The sequence below is a fragment of the Brassica napus genome, chromosome A2 (assembly GCF_020379485.1).
Source record: "Brassica napus cultivar Da-Ae chromosome A2, Da-Ae, whole genome shotgun sequence".
Classification (NCBI taxonomy): Eukaryota; Viridiplantae; Streptophyta; class Magnoliopsida; order Brassicales; family Brassicaceae; genus Brassica; species Brassica napus.
The window spans coordinates 28,992,889-29,016,902 of NC_063435.1; the positions used below are offsets into that span (position 1 = coordinate 28,992,889).

General features: G+C 35.9%; 6 protein-coding genes across 6 annotated transcripts; 1 reads left to right on the plus strand and 5 right to left on the minus strand.

Moving 5' to 3' along the window:
• Nucleotides 1-1,454: 1,454 nt before the first annotated feature.
• On the minus strand, nt 1,455-4,072 carry LOC125588829 (magnesium transporter MRS2-2-like). Its single transcript, XM_048760674.1, has 11 exons — nt 3,733-4,072; nt 3,604-3,633; nt 2,995-3,148; nt 2,804-2,925; nt 2,660-2,734; nt 2,379-2,588; nt 2,243-2,287; nt 2,101-2,145; nt 1,983-2,012; nt 1,783-1,902; nt 1,455-1,701 (listed from the first exon to the last, which is right to left on the minus strand). The coding sequence occupies exons 1-11, from the start codon at nt 3,967-3,969 to the stop codon at nt 1,615-1,617; spliced, it is 1,155 nt and encodes a 384-aa protein (XP_048616631.1). The 5' UTR covers nt 3,970-4,072; the 3' UTR covers nt 1,455-1,614.
• An 833-nt stretch (nt 4,073-4,905) lies between these two features.
• LOC106404792 (beta-D-xylosidase 4) lies at nt 4,906-8,582 on the minus strand. The gene is made up of 5 exons (XM_013845468.3): nt 7,996-8,582; nt 7,240-7,527; nt 6,676-6,845; nt 5,731-6,587; nt 4,906-5,605 (listed from the first exon to the last, which is right to left on the minus strand). Exons 1-5 carry the CDS (start codon nt 8,428-8,430, stop codon nt 5,019-5,021), a joined length of 2,337 nt encoding a protein of 778 aa, XP_013700922.2. The 5' UTR covers nt 8,431-8,582; the 3' UTR covers nt 4,906-5,018.
• Nucleotides 8,583-16,495: 7,913 nt separating this feature from the next.
• LOC106425815 (uncharacterized protein At4g04775-like) lies at nt 16,496-19,177 on the minus strand. The gene is made up of 3 exons (XM_022709528.2): nt 18,729-19,177; nt 16,928-17,177; nt 16,496-16,831 (listed from the first exon to the last, which is right to left on the minus strand). Exons 2-3 carry the CDS (start codon nt 17,163-17,165, stop codon nt 16,527-16,529), a joined length of 543 nt encoding a protein of 180 aa, XP_022565249.1. The 5' UTR covers nt 17,166-17,177; nt 18,729-19,177; the 3' UTR covers nt 16,496-16,526.
• On the minus strand, nt 17,300-17,866 carry LOC111203298 (glutathione S-transferase T3-like). The gene has a single exon (XM_022696907.1). It carries the CDS (start codon nt 17,864-17,866, stop codon nt 17,300-17,302), a length of 567 nt encoding a protein of 188 aa, XP_022552628.1.
• Nucleotides 19,178-19,456: 279 nt separating the features above from the next.
• Nucleotides 19,457-21,456, minus strand: LOC106404780. The gene is made up of 2 exons (XM_013845461.3): nt 20,543-21,456; nt 19,457-20,449 (listed from the first exon to the last, which is right to left on the minus strand). The coding sequence occupies exons 1-2, from the start codon at nt 21,395-21,397 to the stop codon at nt 19,652-19,654; spliced, it is 1,653 nt and encodes a 550-aa protein (XP_013700915.1). The 5' UTR covers nt 21,398-21,456; the 3' UTR covers nt 19,457-19,651.
• A 307-nt stretch (nt 21,457-21,763) lies between these two features.
• On the plus strand, nt 21,764-23,024 carry LOC106404770 (mediator-associated protein 2). Its single transcript, XM_048760689.1, has 5 exons — nt 21,764-21,920; nt 22,003-22,123; nt 22,199-22,277; nt 22,353-22,436; nt 22,529-23,024. Exons 2-5 carry the CDS (start codon nt 22,007-22,009, stop codon nt 22,849-22,851), a joined length of 603 nt encoding a protein of 200 aa, XP_048616646.1. The 5' UTR covers nt 21,764-21,920; nt 22,003-22,006; the 3' UTR covers nt 22,852-23,024.
• Nucleotides 23,025-24,014: the final 990 nt, after the last annotated feature.

The following is a 24,014-nucleotide window of genomic DNA, read 5'->3' on the forward strand; positions in this document are numbered from 1 at the left end:
AATTGTTTATGACGTAATGGTAATTTATGTAAACTGGAGTTTTATTTTGTATTTATTGATGATGATACATCAGCTGATTAAGTATTACGAACTTAATGATGTTTATTATTTTTTTTTTGTTATTTTATGTGTTGGTATTTTGTAAATCAGATAAAAATATTATTTTCTCATGCCAGAAATATGGAGTAAAGTATAGAATTAGCTGGCATCATGAGACCCGGTATTATTAACATTTGAATTAGATTCCACTATCCAAATGCCAAGCACTTGTGGCATAAAGCTTCTAATGATTCTCTCTTTTTATTTTATGATTGAACTTACATAGATCTATGTCTAGATCTGTATGTTTGAATGGTCAGTTTCTATTCAAACATAAGACATTTTATTCAAAACATCATTTATAAATTTGTATATATATGGTAAAAACAAGAACAAACACCCAAAAAGGCTATATTTATAGTTTAATTTTCTTATTACGCCCTTTTGTTCACAATTAATCTCTAACGATGTCTGATCAAACATTACTAGAACTTTTCCTTCAAATACAAGAAAATACATATTAAAATTGATGTACATAAATGCAAAATTTTCGTTTGAAATAACCCAACATCTAATTGATTAATGGGAAGAAAATGCAAGATGTGCATCACTGCGTGTGAGAACAAGTATGAACAATTTATTTATATTTTAGTGCGGTCTATGCTTTTTTAATTTAATTGATATCATTTTTGTCGTTATAGAGAATTGTCTCAGCCATATACAAGAGGACTATTTAAAAAGAAATGAAATTTGATTTTTATGTTGTTCCAAGAGGCAATTCCGATTACGTCAGCCAGTTAGGTTCCTTGCAGAGTGGAAGAATCTAATTATTTATTTAGAGGAAAAGTACAAAATGAAATAAAATAAAAGGAATCTTATTATTTTATTGTTTAAGTTGATCACGTCAGCCTCGGCCTCAACTCTCCACGCGAACTGCTGACGTTGCCAATATTTTATACCTTTTTATACTTTATATTATGTTCAAATTATAAAAAAAACTGGTAACAAAGGTATGTGGAAACACGAAAGCCTTGTTGTATTATTTTGAGACAACGTCTAGGTTTTGACTTCATGTATAGAGTTTTAAGAGTTCGTTCGCATGCAATAACAGAAAGTTTGTTTACTGTTGTAAAACCGCTAAGAATCCTAGATTGATCTTACAAAATTGTAATTGAATCAAAACAAACAACAATAGGCCGAAGTCCAGCCCAAGGCTAGCCCAAGCCATATCCACCTTATTTTCTATCAGTGGAAAGCTCAAAAATGTCATAGAGAAGTATGACCTTTTTTTTGTGAATTATATGTCATGCAGAGAGTAATTAAGCATATAACATATACCGTGCTTCTTGAAAGCTAGACATAAAATTTTAATTTCTTCAAGCTCAAAATTTAAAAGTTGCATAGCTTCTTGAAAGCTAGAATTTTTAATTTCCTTAAGCTCAAAATCAAAGTTGCATAGTTTGGTAGGATGCTAATAATATGGCACAAGCTTGTTGGCTTATAAAAAAATTCTGGTTTAAAAGCTCCAATTAGAAGTCTCAATTTCTCAATGCTAAAAAACTCTCTCTAGACCTATCAAGATCCCATAAGCCCTTTGAACCGAGCGTACGACATTATGAATACTAACGAGAACACACAAATTGCCCCCGTCACGATACAAACCTGCAACAACAAACCGGTTTCGGTTAACCCTGAGAAATACTTTCTTGTATATCAAGCAAATGGAGATTTGGTTATACATACCCATTTGAACATGTATCCATGGTTATCATTCCACGTGTATGGAATGTTCATCCCGAAAATTCCAGCGACAAGAGAGTAAAATGCTGAGCAAACGGTTCCAGAACCTAACACCACCTCCAACTGCATGATTTTTTTGAAGATGATCAAGAAGAGAAACTCAGGAGGATGAAAGAAATAAACACTTTTCAACATTCACGTACCTGAATCAGCTCATTACGACGATTGTCCATCTGTAAAACCAAAAACCAATGATTATAGCCTTTAGACTATGATATTATGATTATAAAGATTTCAAATACATATAATAAAAATGGTTACCTGAATGCTAATGTAATCATCCGTGTCTTGGACATACTCACGTAGCTGCGCGCATCAAAGAAACTGGGAGTTAGAAGAACAATTTTTAGAAAAAAAAAATCTGTGGAATTTATGACAAGAAAAGAAGTAGCAAGAAGATAACTGTTGTTAATTTGTTCAAAGTGCTGTCGATTTGTATGAAGTATGCCTGTAAAAGATATCGAAATATATGTTTTTAGACTTCACTTGTAGAAAATAGATAAGATTAAAAAAAAAACATTTGTGCAGTAAGAACCAACCTCGAGCAACATTTCAAGTTGTTCAACATCATTTTCATCCCCACGAACTGTGGCTACACTAGCTCTTGAAATCTTAGAGCCTATTGTTGGGGAAGTAAGATAGCAATTTGGACTACTAGCCATTGAGCAAGCACAAGAGAGTTTCCTTGAAAGGTAAAGATCAGCCATATCATCGTCATCATCCAGCAAATGTACAAGCTCATCTCTTACCTACAAAAGGCAATGAAGCTTCTTAATTATTTCTTTTTATTACAAACTTTATGAGATTAACACTGCCTCACCTTTTGAACTCGAGCTGTCAACCGAGTCGTGGCACTCTTCAACTTCCTAACTCTATCCAAGTTACCGCTACTAATCTACAAGATTAATGTAAAACCACAGTTTAAAACTCTGGATCAGTGGTGATACTAAACGCTGAGGTATACCTTTGAGGTAAGCTCATCCAAAGCAGGATAAGCAGTTGTTTCTAACTCTGTAGTCCTTGCAGCTAAGAAGCTACATATTGCTTCCAAGAAAACTTCCAGTGCACGGAATTCAAATGGGGATTCTATAATGCAACAAGCAGACATTTCAATTAATAAACAAAAAAGAAAGAAAGATTATGTGGAGATAGTACCATCTTCTTCACCATCATCAGCGTCATTATGGGCAGCTGAGCTCTCTTTCCCATCTCCTTGACCATGGTGTGCTTGGTTTCCAACAGGTAAGCGTCTTTCAAGCTCCTTCACAATGGGGATAACATTTTCATGTGATGGATCCCGAAGCAAAACCTGTAATAAATCAAGTTATTCATACAAGATGATATAAGGTTTATCTTCATTGATAATCATCGATGAAGATACATGAAAGCAAAAAAAATTATTCATGGAATGCTAAACCCTAATCCTCTAAGCAATTCCTTCTATAAAAACATGGTGACACTGTGAATCTTCAACCTAGTAACATATCCAAGGATCTGAGATTTTGATGGCCATTAACAACATTCAATAAGAATTTTAATACAAAAAATTTTCTTTTCATAATTTAGGAATATGTCTATGTATATAATTTCCAAAATTTTGGAGAGACAAGACAAAATATTTCACTAGGTTGTGTCCGAATCCAACCATGCATCCAACTTCTGTCAAGCTCAGTGACTGCTCAAGGTCCTACATGAACCCTAGATACTCCAAAAACCCTAGAAATCTAAGTGACAGTGAAAAAAGAAAACAAAGAGTAACCTAACCTCATCGGAAGTGATGATCGCCTTGATATGCTACAACATCCCACCACACACATACACAAACACAAAAACAAAGTAAAACAAAATATAATAACACTCTGAAATAACAACAACATAAGGAACAATCCTGACCTCTAAATTGAGCACAATGGCTCTCTCTCGGCCAAGAATAGTGGAAGGGTAAGACAGATTCGGGTCAATAATCCGGAGATCACGCGCGTGGATCTGAACACGGTGCATGACAGCATACTTGTCGACGTCAAGCGCTTTGCTCTCTCCCGTCGCGTTTATAAGCACCCAGTTCCACGACGGCTGAGACGCCTTCTTCTTCTCCCCAGCCGCAACCACGTAACCGTTGATATGCGCCATGTCTACTACAAAACAGAGAATCCCACCTTTTTGCTCTAGTGTTCATGCGAAGTAGACGGAGGAAACAAATACCCTAATGTATTCAGAAAAAAAAAACGAATCTCCGAACTCTCTGCTCCTTTTTCATTTAATAGATTTTGCAAATCTTTCATACTTATCTTTCTTACATTCGTTTTGTGTGTTTGTTGGAGAGTTTTAAGAGAGTTTCAGACAACAACAAAAAGGAAACGTGCTTGTTCCGTCAAGAGGTTAATACTATTTTCAAACCAAACCGGAGATAACCGAAGTAAACGGGTGATGATGTTTTTGATTTCCGGTAGGTTTATGTATCTCCGGTGATTTAGCCGTACCTAACAAAAATAACCGGATCTTTTGGGTAAAGTAAAGACAATTATCCGGGACTAGCAAAGGATTTTAACAATTATATGAATTGCTGAAAACTATATATTTCTTAAACTAAACAAATATATTTCAAATTCAAAACGACTTGCACTTTGCCGAAGATCCAATATAGATAAACACAAATCTGATAAAATTTAAATAATAATTAAAATATCTGAATAATCGGTTCGAAAAAAAGGAATAAATATTTTTGAAAGGTAATTTTATTTTTAAATATGTATTAAATACAATATTTGAAATTATTTGAACTAATTTGATTTTTAATAAGTATTTAGATGATTTTGTCTGAATTATGAAAATTAATATGATTTTAGTTACAATAGTATAATTTTATATTCTAACTGGAAAAATCTACTAAAAACATTTTAAAATCATAATAAATCTCTTAAATATTTTTGTGAACAATACGCGTTTAAATAACACAAAATTTTCTAAAATTTAAATTAATTTTTAAAATTGAATAACTGAGAGCTTACTATTTTTTCAAGCTGAATAAATCCTCAGAATTTAACCCAAAAAAAACTGAAATGTAAGTGATTCACAATTCTCTTTTATTCATCTTTATCCAAATTGCATAAAGCTTGATCAATAAGCACATTTATAGTTTTTTTCCAATAAATTATATAAAAAATTAGAATCCATTTGAATCAGATCCTAATGCTCAAAGAATGTTTCAAGTCGCCTACATGTAGTAGATGCTGACCCAAACCAATCTTCCTCTTCCCCACTTCATCAACAACGCTAAGATCTTTACACACATCAACCTTAAACTTAACCACAGCTTCTTCCCTCTTCCCCAAACGAATCTTCTCAAACCCCAAAAGATGCTTCCTCGGCGACCCGTGAACCGCCGGCGGCGTCGTGAACAAAAACACTGTGTGGATCCCTTCTCTTTCTCCGCCGTTCCGTACCTTAACATGAACCTCAAACGCCGTTCCGACAGCGTTCTTCTCGCAGTGCGGTCCTAACGCGTCCAGCGACTGACATTCTGATGATCGGCAAACGTGATTCTCTTGGAGACGGAGAGGGACGACACGTGGAAGAGCTTTGACTAAGCTGTGGCTGAACTTGGTGTAGCTGAGCCCGTCTCCGAAGGCGTAAACAGTTTCTCCGGTGTAGAACCGGTACGTCCGACCCGGATACCCGTTTGATGTGTCGGGTCTCATGTTCATGTTCGTCATCGGTACTTTCTCCACGTAGGATTGTGGATACCACGTCATTGGTAATCTTCCACCTATTAAAAAAATTCTCACCGGTTAACTCTGGTTTAAGCTAACAACTTAAAATTACTAAAACAGAATCAACCGGTTGTCTCCGGTTTAAGCTAACGAACTTTCAAATACAAAAACAAAGTCTTACTTGGATTATAACGGCCAAAGATGACTTCAGCGATGGCTATGCCGCCAGCTTCTCCAGGATAACCAACCCATAATATTCCGGCGATCTTCGGATCATCCTTGGCGAAGGTAATATCAAAACCTCCACCGGACATGATAACTAGCAAGACAGGTCCCTTAGCTGCTTTAGCCACTTGGGTCACTAGGTCTTGTTGTTTCCCGGGAAGGTTCAGATCGACCCTATCGCGGCTCTCTGCCTCTATAGACTGATCAGCACCTATAACGAGCACCGTCGCGTCAGCATCTGCTGCTAGCTTCGTGGCAGCATCTACATCCGCCACGGCGCAAGCTACATTGGAGCATCCTGGTAGATATGTGGTAGACACCGTTCCAGCTAATCCCTGGAGCGGTGTTGTGTATTTGCACGGCGTGCCTTCGTAGTTTCCGATCATTGTTTTAGTGACATTCGCGTTCGGTCCAATCACGGCTAGTGTTTTGATCGTTGTAGGAGAAAGCGGTAAGGAACCAGTGTTTTTCAGTAGGACAATGCCTTGTCTTGCTGCTTCTGCGGCTAGCTCTTGGTTCGCAGGCGTGCAAACGTCTTTAGGACCGAGCCCGCCGTAGATCTGCTTCTTTGGATCGCCATCGAAGAATCCTAACCGCATAAGGGTCAAGAAGTTGTTCGAAATCGCTTTGTCGATAGCTGTCTCGTTGACCAAACCCGCTTTAACCGCGGCCTCTGTGTGCTGACCCAGGAACGAACCACAGTTCAAGTCCAAACCTGCGTTGATAGATATAGCTGCAGCTTCCTCTGGAGTCTTGGTATAGTGTTGGTTCTTATACAACACATCTACTGAATCACAATCCGAGACAATGTACCTAATTAAAAAAAAGAAAAACTCAGTAATCAGAACCCAACCTTTTTCAAATTTGACAAGGAAAATAGTCTAAACCCGCTGATAATTACCCGTTTAACTTCCATTCGCCACGGATAACACCAGAGAGGAGATCAGGATCAGCGCATGTTGGTATACCGTTAACTTTATTGTAAGAACACATAACACTCGCCACATTCCCATCAATCACACAACTCTTGAACGGTGGTTGATATGTATCATCCATATCTTGCTGATTCACCTACTCCAACAAAAACACACAAAAAACAGTTAGTACACGCACTTAAAATGTCTTTGACCAACCAATATCAAACCCACGTCTCTGCAATTTAATGAAACAGAACACGAACCAAATTAAATGACCTAAAAAGCTAGTACTAAACCGATCACAACTAACATATTGAGCTAATAGTGACCTAGTCCGAATTTAGTACAATTGAACAACCACACCGAAAACAATACTGAAATAAATTTGGTTACAAAACTTCATATCAGATCATCCAAATACCATAATAACTGAACTAAAAAGCATCCAAATTTTCAACCAAAATTAAACACACTATAAATGTGACAAAACAACTAACACAAGACACTGAAAATGTAACGTCATTAGATTAATGGGTTTGAGTCTTTACCACGGCGTCGAAAGTGTAACGTTCTATGCCTTTCCAATTATCGACGTCGTAAGCGGTGTAGTGTTTGCAGCATGCGGCGACTTTGAGGCGGTTAGCATCGCCACCGTCAGTTTCTTGAAGACCCTTAACGTATCCTGAAGCATACTTGCTAGAAAGCAATGGATCTTCTCCAGGAGTCTCTTGTCCTCTTCCCCATCTTGGATCTCGGAATATATTAACATTCGGTGACCAATACGTTAGTCCGGCTAATCCAACATTGTACATTGCCCTCGCTTCCGTTGAGACAACCTTAACAAATGTGTAATAAACAATGTCATCCCAAAGAGTGTGAAAACGAACGTATTGAAAAGTGCTTACTTGTACCATACGAAAGATTAAAACGAGAGGCCCAGTTGCATTAAAAAATAAAGATATTTACATTATCCAAAAAGATTAACAAAAGCAAAAAGATGAACAAAAAATAAAGAAGAAATAAAAAAATACTATAAGATAACACTAGATAATTTTTTTTTTCTAAAAATAGCACACATGAAAAAAATTCAAAATAGGATTACTTCAAAAATAAAAATGTTTAATTTATATTATACTTAATTTATCGATTAGGGTCTGGTTTTATTATTTTAAAATATAGTTAGGGTAAAGATTTATGATTTGAATTAATTTACATTTTAATTAGTGTTATTTTTTCATAATGATTTTTATTTTATTTAAAGGATTTGTCCTAAAAATGGTTGAAAGTGAGGAAAATATATTTACCTTGCCAATGGCTTGAAACAGAGATACGTTGAAAGAAGCGGCGGTGAGTATGACCTGAGGGAAGCTCGTAGCGCCGGGAACTTGGCCGGAAAAATGCGTGCCGGGTCCGATGTAAGAAACGCCGTGAAGTGCTTCCGACCACCATTCATACGTCGGAATCCCAAGCCGTGTCACGCCGTTAGCTTTATTCACTAAGAACCCGATCTTTTCTTGCAACGTGAGCCTCCCGACAAGATCAGCGACTCTGGCTTCGATCTTCAACGCGGTGTTGCAAAAGCCATAAGCGGAGAGCGATGAGTTTCCGGCGACATCGCAGGCAAAAGCTGGCGTGGATTGAGCGTTTGATGAAGCTGAGAAACAGAGGAAAACAAGAAACAAAGATAAAACAGAGGACGGTGCTCTGTTTCTCCTTGTTAGGGGAGAAGAAGAGCCCATTGTGTTCTGTTTCTACTCTTGGGATTATATTTTGTGTTTTGGTTTAGTGATACTATTTATAAACTAACAAGCTAGTACGCTCATTGAAGAATATGTGATCTTTATAAATAATTGAGGATTATATTATTACTCTTTTATAATTTGAATATTGTATTCCACCTATTATATTTGAGAACATGAGGTTATGTGAAAAAACGATACGGTACTCGAGGAAATAAACAATGATACCATACGGTGTATAATGTGGATAGTGTTAGGATATATATCTTTGATCTTGCATCTTTTAAAAACTTGTTTTACTTAATAATTTTAATAGTTTTCTATAAAATTATAGATGAACAAAAGAAGAAAAGAAAAGCATGCGAGTGGGCTTTAGCTTTTAACTTTTTTTAATATATATATATATATGAGTGTAGATATATAGAATATTCAACGTATAAATTGCTTTTTCTCCTCTGTTTCAACGTATAAAATTAACTTTTTAGGTATAAATTAAATTTACGTATATATTCTTTTGAGTATACAATGTTTCAGGCGACCCCATATCAACTTTTGATTTATGCTTTTTCAAAACCACGAAAGATTTGGTTTTTAGTCAGTGTATTCTTCAGGTCCAAAAGCATAATGGATATTTATAAGGAAGGGGACAATATTATTTGTTAACTGGTGAGTTGGCTGTGTTTGGTTTATAATGATATATACATTTTCAAAATACTTTTGTGACTTCTTTAGCTCAAATTCGATTTTACGACTATATATTAATTATTTAAAATTATTTACATGATGTCATATATTAACTAATTAATGGTCTTACGGTGGAAAAATAATATAATTTTCTGAAAGGATGATAAAAAGAAATGTGAGAAGGAATCAGAGATCCCAATAAGCGAGAGTGTTTGGTAGTGACCCGTGACGGTGTCGTATTATTTATCAAATGGTAGATTTTGTCGAACTTCAAACTGCAAGTTGCCTTCTTTGTCTCGAGTCCGTGAATCTTAATGGTTTCCACAGTTGTTTTTATTTACGTGACAGGCGGCCACTTCAAGGTTCTCTCTTGCGCGTGACTCACTAGCATTTTATCACTTCATATACATCAAAATAATTTATAAAGCCGTTTATATAATTTCCAAAAAATAAATAAATAAAGCCGTTTATATATTTTCGTAAACTATGATTAAAGATAGCTTGGTAATATTTCCAAAATATCCCAACTAAATCCTACTAGCTAAGAAGTTGTTTTGATTCGTAACATATGATAAAGACAAATGTTTCAATTTTTTAGATAAAGAAATAAAAACAAGCATCACCTGGATTTAACTTTACGTATATATGAATATGAGTATTATGGATGAGTAATGGTATTGTCATTTGAGTATAAGATATATACCGAGTTTCTGTAAACGCGTTTCTTGTCATTGACAACATTCACCAAAAGATTGTCTATTAAAAATAGCTCTACTCCCCCAACGAAAAATAAGCAAAATTTTAAAATATATTAGATGATTTTATTTTAACTTTGCAAGATATCTACTTCTTTTAGTTTCAAAAAAAAAAAGATATCTATCAACTATATAGGCCACTGAACCACATCAACACCCAATGCATGTATTTGGAACAAAATGTTGAAGGTTGCAAATATATACTGTCACATGTACGAACAAATAGTTAATGACATGGAATAGTGATTTACATAAATATATGTATAAACTCACGGGTACCTACATACATAACAGGTGATGATTATATAAAAAAAAAGTAAAGACGAAGAAGATAGTTCTAAAAAAAAAAGACGAAGAAACTATAAGATTAAGTTGTTAACTTTGCATTGCATAGGACACATGCTTCAGTTACAAGTAACAAAAAGATCTACATTTTTTCAAACAAAAAAAAGATCTACACTTAATTTAATTTAATTCATAAAGATGATGATTGCTAAGTGCCTGCAGCTATAAATTATTGTTGTGTACCAGAAAACAAGAAAACATGAGGTATGAGCTCAATTACTACTAGTGCACCTCTCTTTTCCATGAAGCTTTATGTTAATAGATTGATTAGCATAAGATAATGTTAATTTTATACTACTTTAATGATAATTGCTATTTATTTGCTACAGTAAAGTATTGTCTGATTGTGGGATTAAATCACCACAATTATCAAAATCAAGACAATTTGGCTTTATTTAATAATGGAAGTTAGTTTTGCGGCCTTTGGGGACATACAAACATATTTAGAATAATGTTACAAATTGGCTGAACTAAAACAAACTAGCGTTGCATGGCTACGCAGTACGTGTAATCAAATCGTGGGGAAAATAAATCAAATTACGTTACTTACGTCTGACTTAAGTTACGACAATGTCTAGATCATATAATCCAAATGTTTATGATTTTTTCCATGTAATGTATTTAAAAAGTGTATATTAACGTACATTTTAACGACTGGAATCTTAACCTGTAGGAAACTTCTTTCCTTTTGTATTTATATTATTCGTAAAGAAACAATTGGATGTAATGTCTTCAAGATGATCTTTGACTATTAATTACATAAACTTTTTGAACTACTCTTTGAATAGCATACATAAGGTAGATGATATTTGTACACAGCATGTGACTTTTAAACATTATTATGATAGCTAGAGCAGGTGAGGTGAGAAACGATGAAGACATAACTACGTCTAATAATTCTAACCGGCCACATTTCAAAACCAACAAATATTTCTAATATTATAAGATAGCCAGTATGGAAACTAATTCATAATCATAACTGGATAAATTAATAGATATACTTCAAACATGTAATACTAATAGTTAATCATAACATAAATACCAAAATTTGATGTGATGTTTTTTCTGTTTATAATTTACCAAAATTTGAAAGTATTTGCTTATGAGTTCCAGTCTTCGTTGGGTGGGGGGGGGGGGGGGGGGGGGGGGGGGGGGGGGGGTTAGGGGAATAGTCTATATATTAATAAATACTTATTAACAACTGTTGATTCTAGATGAAAGGAAACGTATTAGTTATGATACGCTATATATTGTGGTAGTTTATTATATTGTACGAAATCGAAAGAATCATACCCACTCAATAAATTTATATATGTTAATTTCAAATAATGCAATAATGACAATAATAATTATTATTATGTCATAACTAACATAGTGAATGGTACTAACAACTTCAATGACACTAGTAATGGTGTCACTAGATGGCCATGTTCTTCAATGGGTGGTTGATCAGTCGATGTATAAAATTTGCTCCAGACTTTTTCATGTATATATTAGTTTGTGTAGTAGATTTCTATTTATATACATTCGCACCAAAAAATATAATCGTGTATATTTAGCAAAAATAAATTAAAATAATTGTTTTAGTTAATATTATTAAGCTAAATGATGAAATTATAAGTCCTGGTGTTTTTTTCTGAAATACCATAAATCCTGGTGTATAAATGTTCAAATTAGTTAGATTTTGGTAGAACATGAATAATCGATAGCGATGGACCATCTGATAAACATCACTTGCGAACAAATGGCCTTCAAAAACTGGTCTTACATGTTTCCTTCTATTCCATGTTGTATATAATCTCAAATCAATGTTCAGTAATATTGTACAAGTATGTAGTAAACAAATATTATTGTCTATATGTTTGAGTGAAGAAGAATATAGCAACAGGTAGGACCCCAAAAATGGAATGGACCCCGTTCTTACAATAATATATACCCTAATATAAATATGAGACTATGAGAGTAAATTTTGAAAACGAGAAACATATGATTCCCTTTTATATAGTGTACTATACCTTTCATAATGGATCACTTGGAATATAAGCAACTTGTTCATTCACTGGCCACCCAACTTTAATCAAGTAAGAGAAAAACAAAGTTCTATACCTTCCATCTATTAAAAAGTCGTAAATCGTACAAATAGTAATATTTTTGGTTGCGTTTGAAAAAATGTTATATTCGTATACATCAGAGTAGATAGAAGAAATTATACATATCAGAGTAGATAGAAGAAATTATAACACATAGAAAAATGATACAATATAGTTTCGTAAAAGCATTTTGAAACTTAAAAATGCAGAAGCAAGATAAGATAAGTCATATTACATGTTTACATGTAACTACTTACGAAGAAGATTATGGTTTTGCTATCGACCTGCGACTTTATTGTCGCCATTGGTTAGGTGTTCAATTTGCCATTGTCTTTCAACATCTCTATGATTTTTTAATATAGATAATGACAAGTATGTGAAAAAATAAAAAGCAATCTGATATTTTTTAAAGTGGGATGAGATTGCATCAACTTTTATTTTGCAACATGCCCTACAGCCAGACATTATCGCATCAATTAAATAAATACAAAAATGATCACATCTAATAGTTTACCTCGACCATAACTTGTAAACTAGTGGCTTCCAGTAACATATTTCAAGCAATCTCTTTGTCTAACATAATACATTTCAAGATAAGAAAAAACCACCAATCCTGAATATGTAATTGTTTACTTATGATGTTTGTGAAAATGAAAATATAAGACTTTATCAATGATTTTATGTTTTACAAGAAATGTGTAGCCAGAGGTTTCCTCTTCTCTGTTTCAACATGTAATACAGCTTCAGTTTTGTTCTATCCCAAATCTCATTCACTAGTTTCCATGGGTAACGCTAATGATTGTGTCTGCATAAAACAACACAACACGAGAGGAAATATCAGGTGATTTGTTGATGATACCGTGATCTATGAGTTGGTTTGTTTACTAATTACTATATACCTCCATGGGCCGAGGAGCACCAAATGTTGCAAAACCTACGTTTCCTGGAGAGAATGTGACTCTCCCGAGAAGAGATCCAACACAAGTTTTCTATTCCAAACATCTCATCTTCAACTACTCTGGCTATATATAATCAAGTAAAGCAACAGAGATATATGTGATCCAACACAGATTATTGAGTTCACATGATCAGACTTTCTCGCAAAACTCTTCCTGAAGTTTCTGTGTAACGCATATTTGGTTGGCTTCGGATAGAGTTTATGCCAGTCTGCATATAGAAGCACATTGAGCAATGGTCTAAGTCAAGTTGTAATCCAAAGGAGTACTTGAAGGATCAAATTTCTCAGTTCACCTTCCTGATTGAATGGTACTGATCTTGGAAGATAACAACCAAGAACAGCAACAGATGCTTCTCTGTAAAAGCCAATCTTGAGTACTGTCTTCTTGTCGCGTCTCAAATATACCTTTTTGCTGTAATGAGGTGGAATCAGAACTTGCTAATTAAGTTGCATTTAAGTGTTGGATGAAGTAAGAATTAAGCACTAATTCTACCCTCTTCAGCGCTTCAAATATAGTAACTTGAGATATGAGAAAGAGATGTTGGCTTTCACTGTTTGTATCTATATGGTCTCACTGATGCTGACTCCAAATAAGTCGGAGTAATGCGGTAACTGATTAGCTCTTTTTTGCTTGTATCTCACCCGTGCTTATCTGCTTGCTGGCGTCTTCGCTTCGGTTTGGATTTCTCAGGGAGTTGGTCTTGTCGTCTTCTGGAGTAAGCTTCGTCTGGACCACGACTTAGTCATCCCTGCTTCGCCTGTCCTCCTTTCGGAGTCGCCTTTTAGGGCATCACATGACAGTTCCTTGTTCATTTTGTTGCGTTTTTAACTTCAAGAAGCTTTTTATCTTTTAACTCATTTTTGTTATAGACAAATCTTATGACTAGTTCTGTCTTGCATGCAGAAAAAGAATGAAAATCTTCGATAAGGTTGAGATCGGACAGGTAAAAGAAGGAGTAAAGTTGCTGAATCTTGTGAAGCAAATGCATCAAGCCAGGTAACAAAAGAAAAATATATTTTCTTCTTATACAAGTCACAAAATGCAATAAACCTTTCTTCGTATGCAAACAAAACATCTTTTGATGCGCAATATAGATTCTTTGGATGGGTTTTGCACCGAGGAGAAGGAAGGGACCAACTCAAGGAATCTAAGAGCATCATTATAGGTGGGACTTGTTTTAGGGCCCTTAACAATTTTTTATTATTATTTTTTGGTTAGGGACTAAAACAAGGGATTTGGGTAAATTAGTTGATTATTGGTGGGATTTATGTTGTCCCTTAGTTAATTTAATTTATTATTTTAATTAATAAATAATGACATTAAAAAAAGAATTTTTAAATAAAACATTAAAAATAAAAAAGTAATATTAAAATTGAAAACATAAAAAAATAAATTACATTTTTGAAAGAAAATACAAACATCAAAATAAAGAAAATAGAAAACATAAGAAAATGACATTATTGAAAGAAAATACAAATTATATATTACTTCAAGGATTTCCAAATTTAGTCCATATATTTTCAATCAAATCATTTTTTAAATGTTGATGGACTTGTCTATTCCGAACGCTCGTTCGACGTTCAAGTGTACTCCCGACAGTTGAAGGCATATTGACGGAAAATGTTTCCACATCTCCTTCTTCAAATTCATCAACGTTCTCATCCCTTCTTGATGATCGTTCATCTTCGACAATCATATTATGGGGTATGATACATGCTCTCATAATATTTCCTATTTTTTCTTTATCCCATATATTAGATGGATTTCTAACAACGGCAAACCTAGCTTGTAGGACTCCGAAGGCACGCTCAACATCTTTTCGCACAGCTTCTTGGGTTTGAGCAAATAATGAATGCTTCTGAGTTTGTGGTAGTCGGATAGATTGAATAAATGTAGCCCATTTCGGATAAATACCATCGGTGAGATAATATGCATAATGGTATGGATTACCATTAACATAGAAGTTAACTTGTGGCGCAATTCCGTTAATAATGTCATCAAAAACGGGTGATCGATCGAGAATATTAAGATCGTTCATAGTACCTGGAGCTCCAAAAAACGCGTGCCATATCCAGAGGTCATATGAAGCTACCGCCTCCAAGACAATCGTTGGTTTTCCGGTTCCTCGTGAATACATTCCTTTCCAAGCCGTGGGACAATTCTTCCACTCCCAATGCATACAGTCGATGCTTCCAATCATGCCTGGAAACCCACGTTGTTCTCCACTATAAAGTAGTCTTTGCAGATCCTCCGGTGTGGGACGTCTTAGGTATTCTTCGCCAAACAAGTCGATTATTCCCGCGGCAAAATTGTGCAAACACCTTCTTGCCGTTGTTTCCCCAATTCGGACATATTCGTCAACTGTGTCAGAAGCACCACCGTACGCCAATTGACGAATTGCTGCGGTACATTTTTGGAGCGGAGTTAGACTCGATCGTCCGGTAGCATCTACTCCGGGTTGAAAATACTCGACTTCTGTAGAGAGACGATTCACAATACGCAAGAATAATTCCTTGTTCATCCGGAACCGTCGCCGGAATAAATTGTGCGGGTATGTTGGAGTTTTGCTAAAATAATCATTCCAGAGCTTCTGATGGCCTTCCTCCCGGTGTCTCTCGATAAAAACTCGTTTTTTTCGCTCTTTTGGTGTGGGATTGAAATCAAAGTCTTCAAATAAATCTTCAAAAATGTCATCTAATTCATCATCATCATCTTTGTGGTAATGATAATGGGAAGAAGAAGCCATTGACAAATTTTTTAAAAGGAAAAAATGTTTAGAATTTTAAGAGAAGATGAGACTTTTCACCTTTGTAACGAGAGAAGAAATCACAATACTTATTTATATGATTTAAAAGAAGTCTCTACAAACCTCCCGTGATTGAATTATTTCTCTATAGTACAACTTGTGACTTATTGGTAGGCACCAAAATAAACATGTGCTATGGATCATGTGACTTATTGGTACAAAGAAACTCAACATGTGACTTATGGTTATAAATTAAATAACCATGTGTATAAAATTCTTGAATATTATGGTTACATCTTGTAAAAGGAAATTGTAAGTCATTGTCTAAATTAGCTAAAACGGTTAGGCTTACAAACTGCGAACACATTCGTCTAAATTAGGAGACATATTCAGCGACATATGAAAGACACGAGTTCAAGCGACATATGAAAGACACGAGTTCTAATCAATACATGCGATTACAAACTGCGAACACATTCGTCTAAATTAGGAGAAAGAAACAGGTTCCTTAACGGATTCAATACATTGAGACAATCACCATGCCTATTACCACAACAAGAACAACTATGCCTATTACAAAGCACTCAAACCCTTTGATCATACATGATTTCTCCTTAGCCATATCACCAACAATCTTCTCTAGCTTTCGTAGCTTCTCCTCAGTGTCATAGTCAGCTAAAACGGTTAGGCTTTCAACCTTTTCAGCCAGCTGAAACACATGTACATCTCTGGCTCTCATCTCATCCATCAACGCGTCATCCCACCATTTGAAAATATGGCAATCGCCATCGTCCTTGTTGGCACAAGTGTAATATCTTCTCCCTGTTTAAGATACGCAAAAACTCGCTAAGCACATACATAAACAAGCACAAGCCTTCTTCACAGGCTAAGTAATTAAGCAACGACCATAGCACATACCTTGATCATTCCTAGTGTTAGACGTTGCAAGCACTGGCTGAGCACCACAATAGCAGACCTGCGGGAAACCAAACTCTACCTCCGGTTGCGGGGGGTAGTGAACCGGTGAACAACGTTCCAAGCTTAACTCAGCTTGGTCGCGTCGTATGAGATCCTCCGTCTCGCTGTAGTCACTGTCGTCATTGTTTCCAAATAAAGTCTCGTCTTCTGATGGCTGCGAGTAGCTGTAACGTCCCATTTTTTACTTAACCTGCATACATTGTCGAGGCATACTAGTTAGAAACATAGAACATGAAACTCAAACATGTAAGGAAAATCAGAAACAGATAAATTTACAGATAAACAATAACACAAACATTGAAAGAAAATCATTCATTTAACGAAACCGGAACTACATAGATGTTCAAGTGCAAACTTGTGCTCTTGATCAGAGAAGAAAATTTCATGCGCTTTCTTCAGAACGTCTGTGTCAGACTCACCACTGCTAATTTGGCGCTGGGCTGCCGAGTATGCGCCACAGAACTTGTTAACATCATCATTGATTCTGTGCCACCTCTTCTTGCAACAACCGTGCTCTCTCACACCATCCTCTCTTCCATGAACACTGTCTGCATAATACTTAGCAACCCGTATCCAGAAGGCCCCCGACCTCTGCTCGTTTGCAACAATTGAATCCTTCGAAGTGTTGAGCCACCCACTGATCAGCACCTCGTCATCTGCAGGGGTCCACTTGCGTCTTACAGGACGGGCAGCTTCTGCGTGTACTGGTGCATCTTCAGGTTGCTGAGAACTGAAAGCCGGAAATGTATCGGATTCTGCAAAGTTGACACTAGAATGAAAACTTCCATAAGGGAAGTTTTCATGATAAACGCTTCCTTGTTGGGAGTGAAGCAGTCCTACGTAGCTAGCGGACTGACTAGGAACATTGCTTGGATCCATAGAAGAGAGAAAGATAATAGATACAATGGAGAAAGAGTTATGAGATAGAAGAGATAAGAGAATAGATTTTATAGGCTGAAGTGAAGTCTAGAAACACTTAAGGGTGAACTCCCAACAAGAAATGTCAAATCCTAACTTATTACACCAAAAAAAGCTATCAACTTTCCTAACAACATCATTAATGTAATCGGATTTTGTTAAAAACATACTGTATACAATGTAACTGAGCAGAAACCAAGTCACTGTCTTTAATGATGTAGTATAGAACCTACTTTTATACAACTACCACAGAGCAGAAAGCAAGTCACTGTCTTTAATGATGAGTTAAGTAAACGATATGAGAAATAAAATCTATGAACTATGGCTACCCAGAGACGCAAAACCAGTTATAGGATGCAAAGCATCGAAACTAAACTATCAAACACTTCTTTCATGTTGCTTAAATCAGTTACTGGTTTGTTATACATTTGTTAACAATCAAACAAGCAACAACCAAACTCAACGGTTCAATATAGACGAAACAATCAAACAAGCTACAATGAAAACAATGGTTCAATCTATACTAAACAATCAAACAAGCTACCAGGACTACAATGGTTCAATCTATACAAAACAATCAAATAACCTACAACGGCTACACTGGTTCAATCTATACGAAACAATCAATCAACCTACAACGAAAACAATCACACAATCACACAATCAAACAATCAATCAAGCTATACGCAACTATGTAACATTTGCGAACCCTAGAATCTGTACAATTGTTCTCTAACAACATAGAATCTATGCCACAGCCTATTCGCATGCAAAATACAAAACCCTAAGCTTTTCAATTTCAGATGGGAGTTGAAGAAAATACCTTGGTAGCGGAAGGATTGAGCTCGGGTCGAGATTCAGAGGATTTGGGGAAGATGAGACCGTTCGTACAAGACCGGAAGTGAACGGAAGTCGATGGAGCTCGGAATCTCGATTTGGGGATCAAACGCCAACGGAATCTGCGACCTCTCGTTTTGGTGAGTTGGGCTTTCGATTGAGGAGACACACAGACTGAATCACCGGTGAAAGAGGGATCGATTTTGCGATCGGAGGAGATCAACTTTTCGCCATCGTGCTTTTCTATTTCAATTTCTTTTTCAGAATGAGAAAGAACGCGAAGACACCGACAATTTCGACGATAGCATCGCCCAATCTCGAGCTGACACGTCGCCTCACGGGACGAGCCCGAAATCCCTTATTTTAGGCCCGTTCCACGCAATTTCTTTTCTTTTTGATTTATTTTCAACCCAAACTTCTTAAGGGACGGGTCTCAAGGGACCGCGATGTGCATGCCCTAAGGGCGTTCTAGGTTTAGAACTGAACAAGTCTTTTATGAGAATCCATACTCAAAAGTGTATTTGACAGTTGCAAGGAACACATTGAACCCTAAATGATTTTTTATTTATCTTTTCCTTTATGCGACATTGAAGCTTGAAAATTCTTAAATTATACCATTTTCCTTCTACAGCCGACCTCTTTTTTTTTCTTATCTATCATGGTGTTTGACTTGTATCTTACTACTTGTTTTTATATGAGACGAGTTCTCCATCATGGTGCCAATTTGACAACTTGCATATTTCTTATATTACATAAGAGAGTTTCAATGTTTACGATGTATTACAAGTAAACTTTAATATTATATACAAACTACCTTAATACAGACTCGTAAAAGCAACACATAATGATAATACCAACTAAAACATACTATAATTTAGTATTATTTTTCCCAGTGACGAGCACTCAGATTCATGCACTTAAATCGGCCACTTCCCAGTGACGATAACAAAATAGATTTCTTCCATCCTCATCATAAAATTCGAGCATTAGTTTATCTTGGCAACGCCCGTCGCAGTCATAGCAGATGAGTCGAGTGAGACGATTGTTCGGGACTATATTACATTTTGTACCATTAAACGAGAGATTTTGAGCAGGCTTGACATAAGGTGGACATTTTCCTAGTAAACATGGGATATGGAAAACGGTCCCACATTCATGACATGTATAAAGCCATATGGTTGAATCCATAATTTCCTCACAAATCTCACACCAATTGAGACTTTCATTCTCTTTGTAAGAAAGGGTGAGGAAATGCTCATCATGCTCATATCTCACTTTATAAGGGAGTGTAGCACAATAGAAGCACAAAAAGAAGATGCATTCAATACAATTCAAAGTTTGAACTTTCTCGTTTTCGCAGATTGAACATGGTCTAGATTTTCCAAGTTCATTGCTTAAGAACAAGGGATGTGGGTGGCATTGCTGGACAAATGGCTCAGATATTGCAGCACATCGCACGTCTATACTTATAGACTCATCTCCTTTGCTACACACATATCTGAAACCATACAAACAACGCTGACAATATTCACACAAGAAAATATTTTTGGTGTCACTCACTTGTAGAATAAAAGGATTGGGATGTGCTATATGTTGTTTTGTCCGGGGAAGATTTGCACATGCTTCATGGAGTACAAAATCACAGTTGGATTTCATACATCTGTAAACGCCACCACCATAGACTGGAAGTATGCATGCTTGACATCGCTTTTCATCATCATCATACAAATTGTCAGTGGTCTTCTTTTCAAACTTCATGTGATGTGAATGGCTGAAATGTTGTATAATTCCATCACCTACCACTTCAAAAGAATTCAAATTTTCATAGTCTTCTTCCGGTTCTTCCTCAAGTTCTTTTCCATCCCACACATCTTCCCGAGTTGCACACCTGGAATGCACTGTGTAACTGCAATCTTTCGTGCAAGAATAACTTCCATAGTTTTCGTCAACTTTTTGACGACAAACTCCACAAGACAATATTCTAGAGATAGAATATGCAAAAGAAAGACGGTGGTCATGACGGGATATTCTTATGACAAATGGTAAGTAAATACAATTTTTGTGGACAACAAAATCACATTGAAGACACACGTAAATGAGAGGTTTGCTATCAACAACCCCACAAACGTCACATGTCAAATCAGCTTTTCTCGGAAAGAAGTTGAGGTCATGCTCATGCCTTTTTGGAAAGTTAAGGAACGAGGGTGTTGTCGCGCAAACAGGATGCAAACTAAACTTACAAGTAAAACAGTAATAATATAACTTTGCGTCTTGATAGCTAGAACGACTTTCACAATGAGAACAATATATACCTGCAGATTCATCTTGAACTAGTTGGAGAGGGTGTTTAGAGTGATAAATAGATTTGATTAGAGGGGGAGACTCGACACATTCTTTGTGGAATGATACCTCACATTCGTGGCAAAAGTAATAGGTTGTACCAATTCCTTTAAATGTACAAGCATGACACAAAGACTCATCTCCTGATTCTTTGTTATTGCACCAATAAAGTGGGTAAAGGTGGTGGCCTTCGACATTTGGAAGATAACAAGAAATGTTGATTATCGTGAGCTCATTATAAGGATCGAAAAGGCAGTGTAATCGATGGAAAGGGCAAAAGAGGGGAGAAAGTGGAGAATGCTGGACCGAACTCATGGTTACAGAAAAGATGTTTGGATGGTTATTGCAAGTTTGGAGTTTAGTTGTTGTGATTTGTGACTATATATATACTACAAAAATATAAAGTTGAATGATTCCATATCATTTTATTTTTCTTTACATGCCAACATCTCACGTCAAGTATTGCAATCTATTCACGTTTAAACTTCTCAAGCAAAGTACTAATTCTATGCTTTTACGTTTGCGTTTCCCATATTCCTATCTTACTTCCTGCACATTAACATTTCTCAAGCAAAATCATGATTCAACAAGAGTGTATGATATGATTTTTCCGTTTCAGGCTTATTTCATTTAGATGTCCGATAAAGGCCCAATAGTCTCAGCCCAAAACCTCTGGATCCCAAAGTAACCCAATTCACTCAAAACTACGTCGTTTTCGAGTGAACTACATATAAATTATAAAACTGGGAAAGGGTTTTAGGTCATCGTCGTCGCATCGACTCTCTCCGGCGACTACTCTCTCCATCCCGCCGTCGACAGAGCAACACTCCGTTCTGAGGTTAACCCGTCTCTCGAAATTGCTTTCTCGTGTTGATTCCGCCTTCAATTTACAGTCTTTCTTACTAATCGTGAGAGAGCAGAGAGATGGCGTTGGATTACAAACCTCCAGAAGAGTTCGTAGTCAACAGCTTACAGCCCCTCGCTGACTTCGACGTGACGGGATCCACGGAGCTCTGGCTCATCCAGTGCCCTATGAGCCACGTACGTTTCGGACGATTGAGATACGTAAAGCTTTAAATGTTTTCTGAAACTGAAGGGTGTTTTGGTCTTTTTCAGGTTCCGGAGATCGAAGGGAAGGAGCTCAAGGTTAAGCTTGGTGAAGATGGAGTCTTGGGACGTTTCGAGGATTCTTCTGGTAAAAAAAAGTTTTGATCTTTTTTTTTTTTTTAAACCAGCTTCTTGATTTTTTTTTTTTTTTTGTATTGATTAGGTAAAGAGGTTGAACTTGTTAGCTTTGCTTCTCAAGAAGGTGATGCAACTGTGATTATACCTTGTGAGAACGAATCTAAGATCGGTGAGTTTCGTTTCTTTTCTCCTGTTGCTTACAGGAAGAGTTGTTGTGTCTGGTTAGTAACTATTGTGGGTTGTTGTTTTTTTTAATGGTAGTTGGGAAGATTTCGAGGCGAGTTTCGTTGGTTCGGTTTCCTGAACCGGAAGAGCTGCTTGAGACATTTAAAACTCAGCAGAAGGCTTTGAGAGCTGTGACGAGTTCCTCTGTTAGAAACTCTAACCCAGCTATGAGTAGCAGGCGTAAAAGCGGACAGTCTTCTCTTCGACATAGCGGCAGAGAGAAGAGCTTTTTCTCTGGCTTCACTGAGACTCCCAAGTCTTCTAAAAGAAAGCATTCGGAGCCTTCTGCGAGCAAACATGGTTCGGGCTCTTCGGATCGGTCGGGTAAGTCTAAGAAGAAGGTGAAGACTGAGAAGTAGAGATGATTGTTTTTCTTCTTCTTTATGTGATGGTTTTGATGTTGAATTTTTGATTATGTGAGACGATAAGCAAAAAATAGTATTGTATCCGAATATATAACTTATTTCTCCAGTCATGGTTATGAATTACAGGCTTAAGGATTCAGACAAAAGCTATATGGCTTGTTGTTCTTTTTTTTTGTTTTATCTTCAAGCATATGTGGTTGGAGTTGTTGTTAGAGAGTCTTGTGAACTTGGCTTCCATTGCTGTGGAGTGTTAGGCTTTTAGCTTTCTTCTTAACTCGTACGATATTCGAATACTATCCATAACACATCAAGACTCAAGCTCACATATAGGTTTGAATAGATTAAGCAATTTGGCTAAAATTGAAGCTGTGGCAACAAGTTCAATTTGGCATCAAGCTGATACACCACTCAACAGTTTCTATTCTTGTTTGGGCTGTCGAGCTCTTTTTAGCTTTCTTCTTTTGGGTCCAAATCAGATTTTTAATGGGCCGAGATCGATTTACTATCCGTCCATTATACGATTTTAACGTAAGACGCCCTACGTAAATACTGAAGTTGTTGTAACTCCATGCAAAAGGATATAAAATACTCCCTCCGTTTTTTTTAATAATAGACTTTCTAAAAAAACAAATTTATTTCAGAAATATGTATATTTTATGTTTTTTATGAAAAAATTGTAAACTTAAAAAAAAATAATTGATTTTATTGAATTACTATTGGTTTAAAGTTATTAAAAATTGAAAATTGGAGAAAACGATACATTTATTATAGTAGTTTAATATGTTTTTTTTAATATGTGTGAAAATACTAAAAAGTTTATCTTTTAAGAACGGAGTAATTATGAACTTGGAAATAAGATGGAATTAATTAGTGAGATTTATTTATTTTCCTTTTTACTTAAGCGTAATATACACTTGTACGATTCAGTATCAAAATAAATTAGACTGAGCATCAAGATAAAAAGATTCGAATATACATTTTACTACTCCCTCCGTTTCTAAAAGATGTATGTTATAGAAGAAAAAAATTGTTTTAAAAAGATACATTTTTTACTTTTTCAATGTATGATTTTATGAAAAATTGTAAGTTTCAAAAAAATTAATGGTGTTTATTGAATTTCTATTGACTTAAAGTTATGGAAAATTATTATTCACAAA

Excerpts from the sequence above, each read along its gene's own strand:
- LOC125588829 (XM_048760674.1), bottom strand. The coding sequence starts at position 3,969 with ATGGCGCATATCAACGGTTACGTGGTTGCGGCTGGGGAGAAGAAGAAG. Across the intron at positions 3,634-3,732 it reads CCATTGTGCTCAATTTAGAG|CATATCAAGGCGATCATCAC; the intron begins GTCAGGATTGTT and ends GGGATGTTGTAG. Across the intron at positions 2,735-2,803 it reads TGGATGAGCTTACCTCAAAG|ATTAGTAGCGGTAACTTGGA; the intron begins GTATACCTCAGC and ends TTAATCTTGTAG.
- LOC106404792 (XM_013845468.3), bottom strand. The coding sequence starts at position 8,430 with ATGGGCTCTTCTTCTCCCCTAACAAGGAGAAACAGAGCACCGTCCTCT. Across the intron at positions 7,528-7,995 it reads TGTTTCAAGCCATTGGCAAG|GTTGTCTCAACGGAAGCGAG; the intron begins GTAAATATATTT and ends ACATTTGTTAAG. Across the intron at positions 6,588-6,675 it reads GGCGAATGGAAGTTAAACGG|GTACATTGTCTCGGATTGTG; the intron begins GTAATTATCAGC and ends TTTTTTAATTAG.
- LOC106425815 (XM_022709528.2), bottom strand. The coding sequence starts at position 17,165 with ATGGGACGTTACAGCTACTCGCAGCCATCAGAAGACGAGACTTTATTT. Across the intron at positions 16,832-16,927 it reads TAACACTAGGAATGATCAAG|GGAGAAGATATTACACTTGT; the intron begins GTATGTGCTATG and ends TATCTTAAACAG.
- LOC111203298 (XM_022696907.1), bottom strand. The coding sequence starts at position 17,866 with ATGGATCCAAGCAATGTTCCTAGTCAGTCCGCTAGCTACGTAGGACTG.
- LOC106404780 (XM_013845461.3), bottom strand. The coding sequence starts at position 21,397 with ATGAGTTCGGTCCAGCATTCTCCACTTTCTCCCCTCTTTTGCCCTTTC. Across the intron at positions 20,450-20,542 it reads ATTTGAATTCTTTTGAAGTG|CGATGTCAAGCATGCATACT; the intron begins GTAGGTGATGGA and ends GATGATGAAAAG.
- LOC106404770 (XM_048760689.1), top strand. The coding sequence starts at position 22,007 with ATGGCGTTGGATTACAAACCTCCAGAAGAGTTCGTAGTCAACAGCTTA. Across the intron at positions 22,278-22,352 it reads ACGTTTCGAGGATTCTTCTG|GTAAAGAGGTTGAACTTGTT; the intron begins GTAAAAAAAAGT and ends TGTATTGATTAG. Across the intron at positions 22,437-22,528 it reads TGAGAACGAATCTAAGATCG|TTGGGAAGATTTCGAGGCGA; the intron begins GTGAGTTTCGTT and ends TTTTAATGGTAG.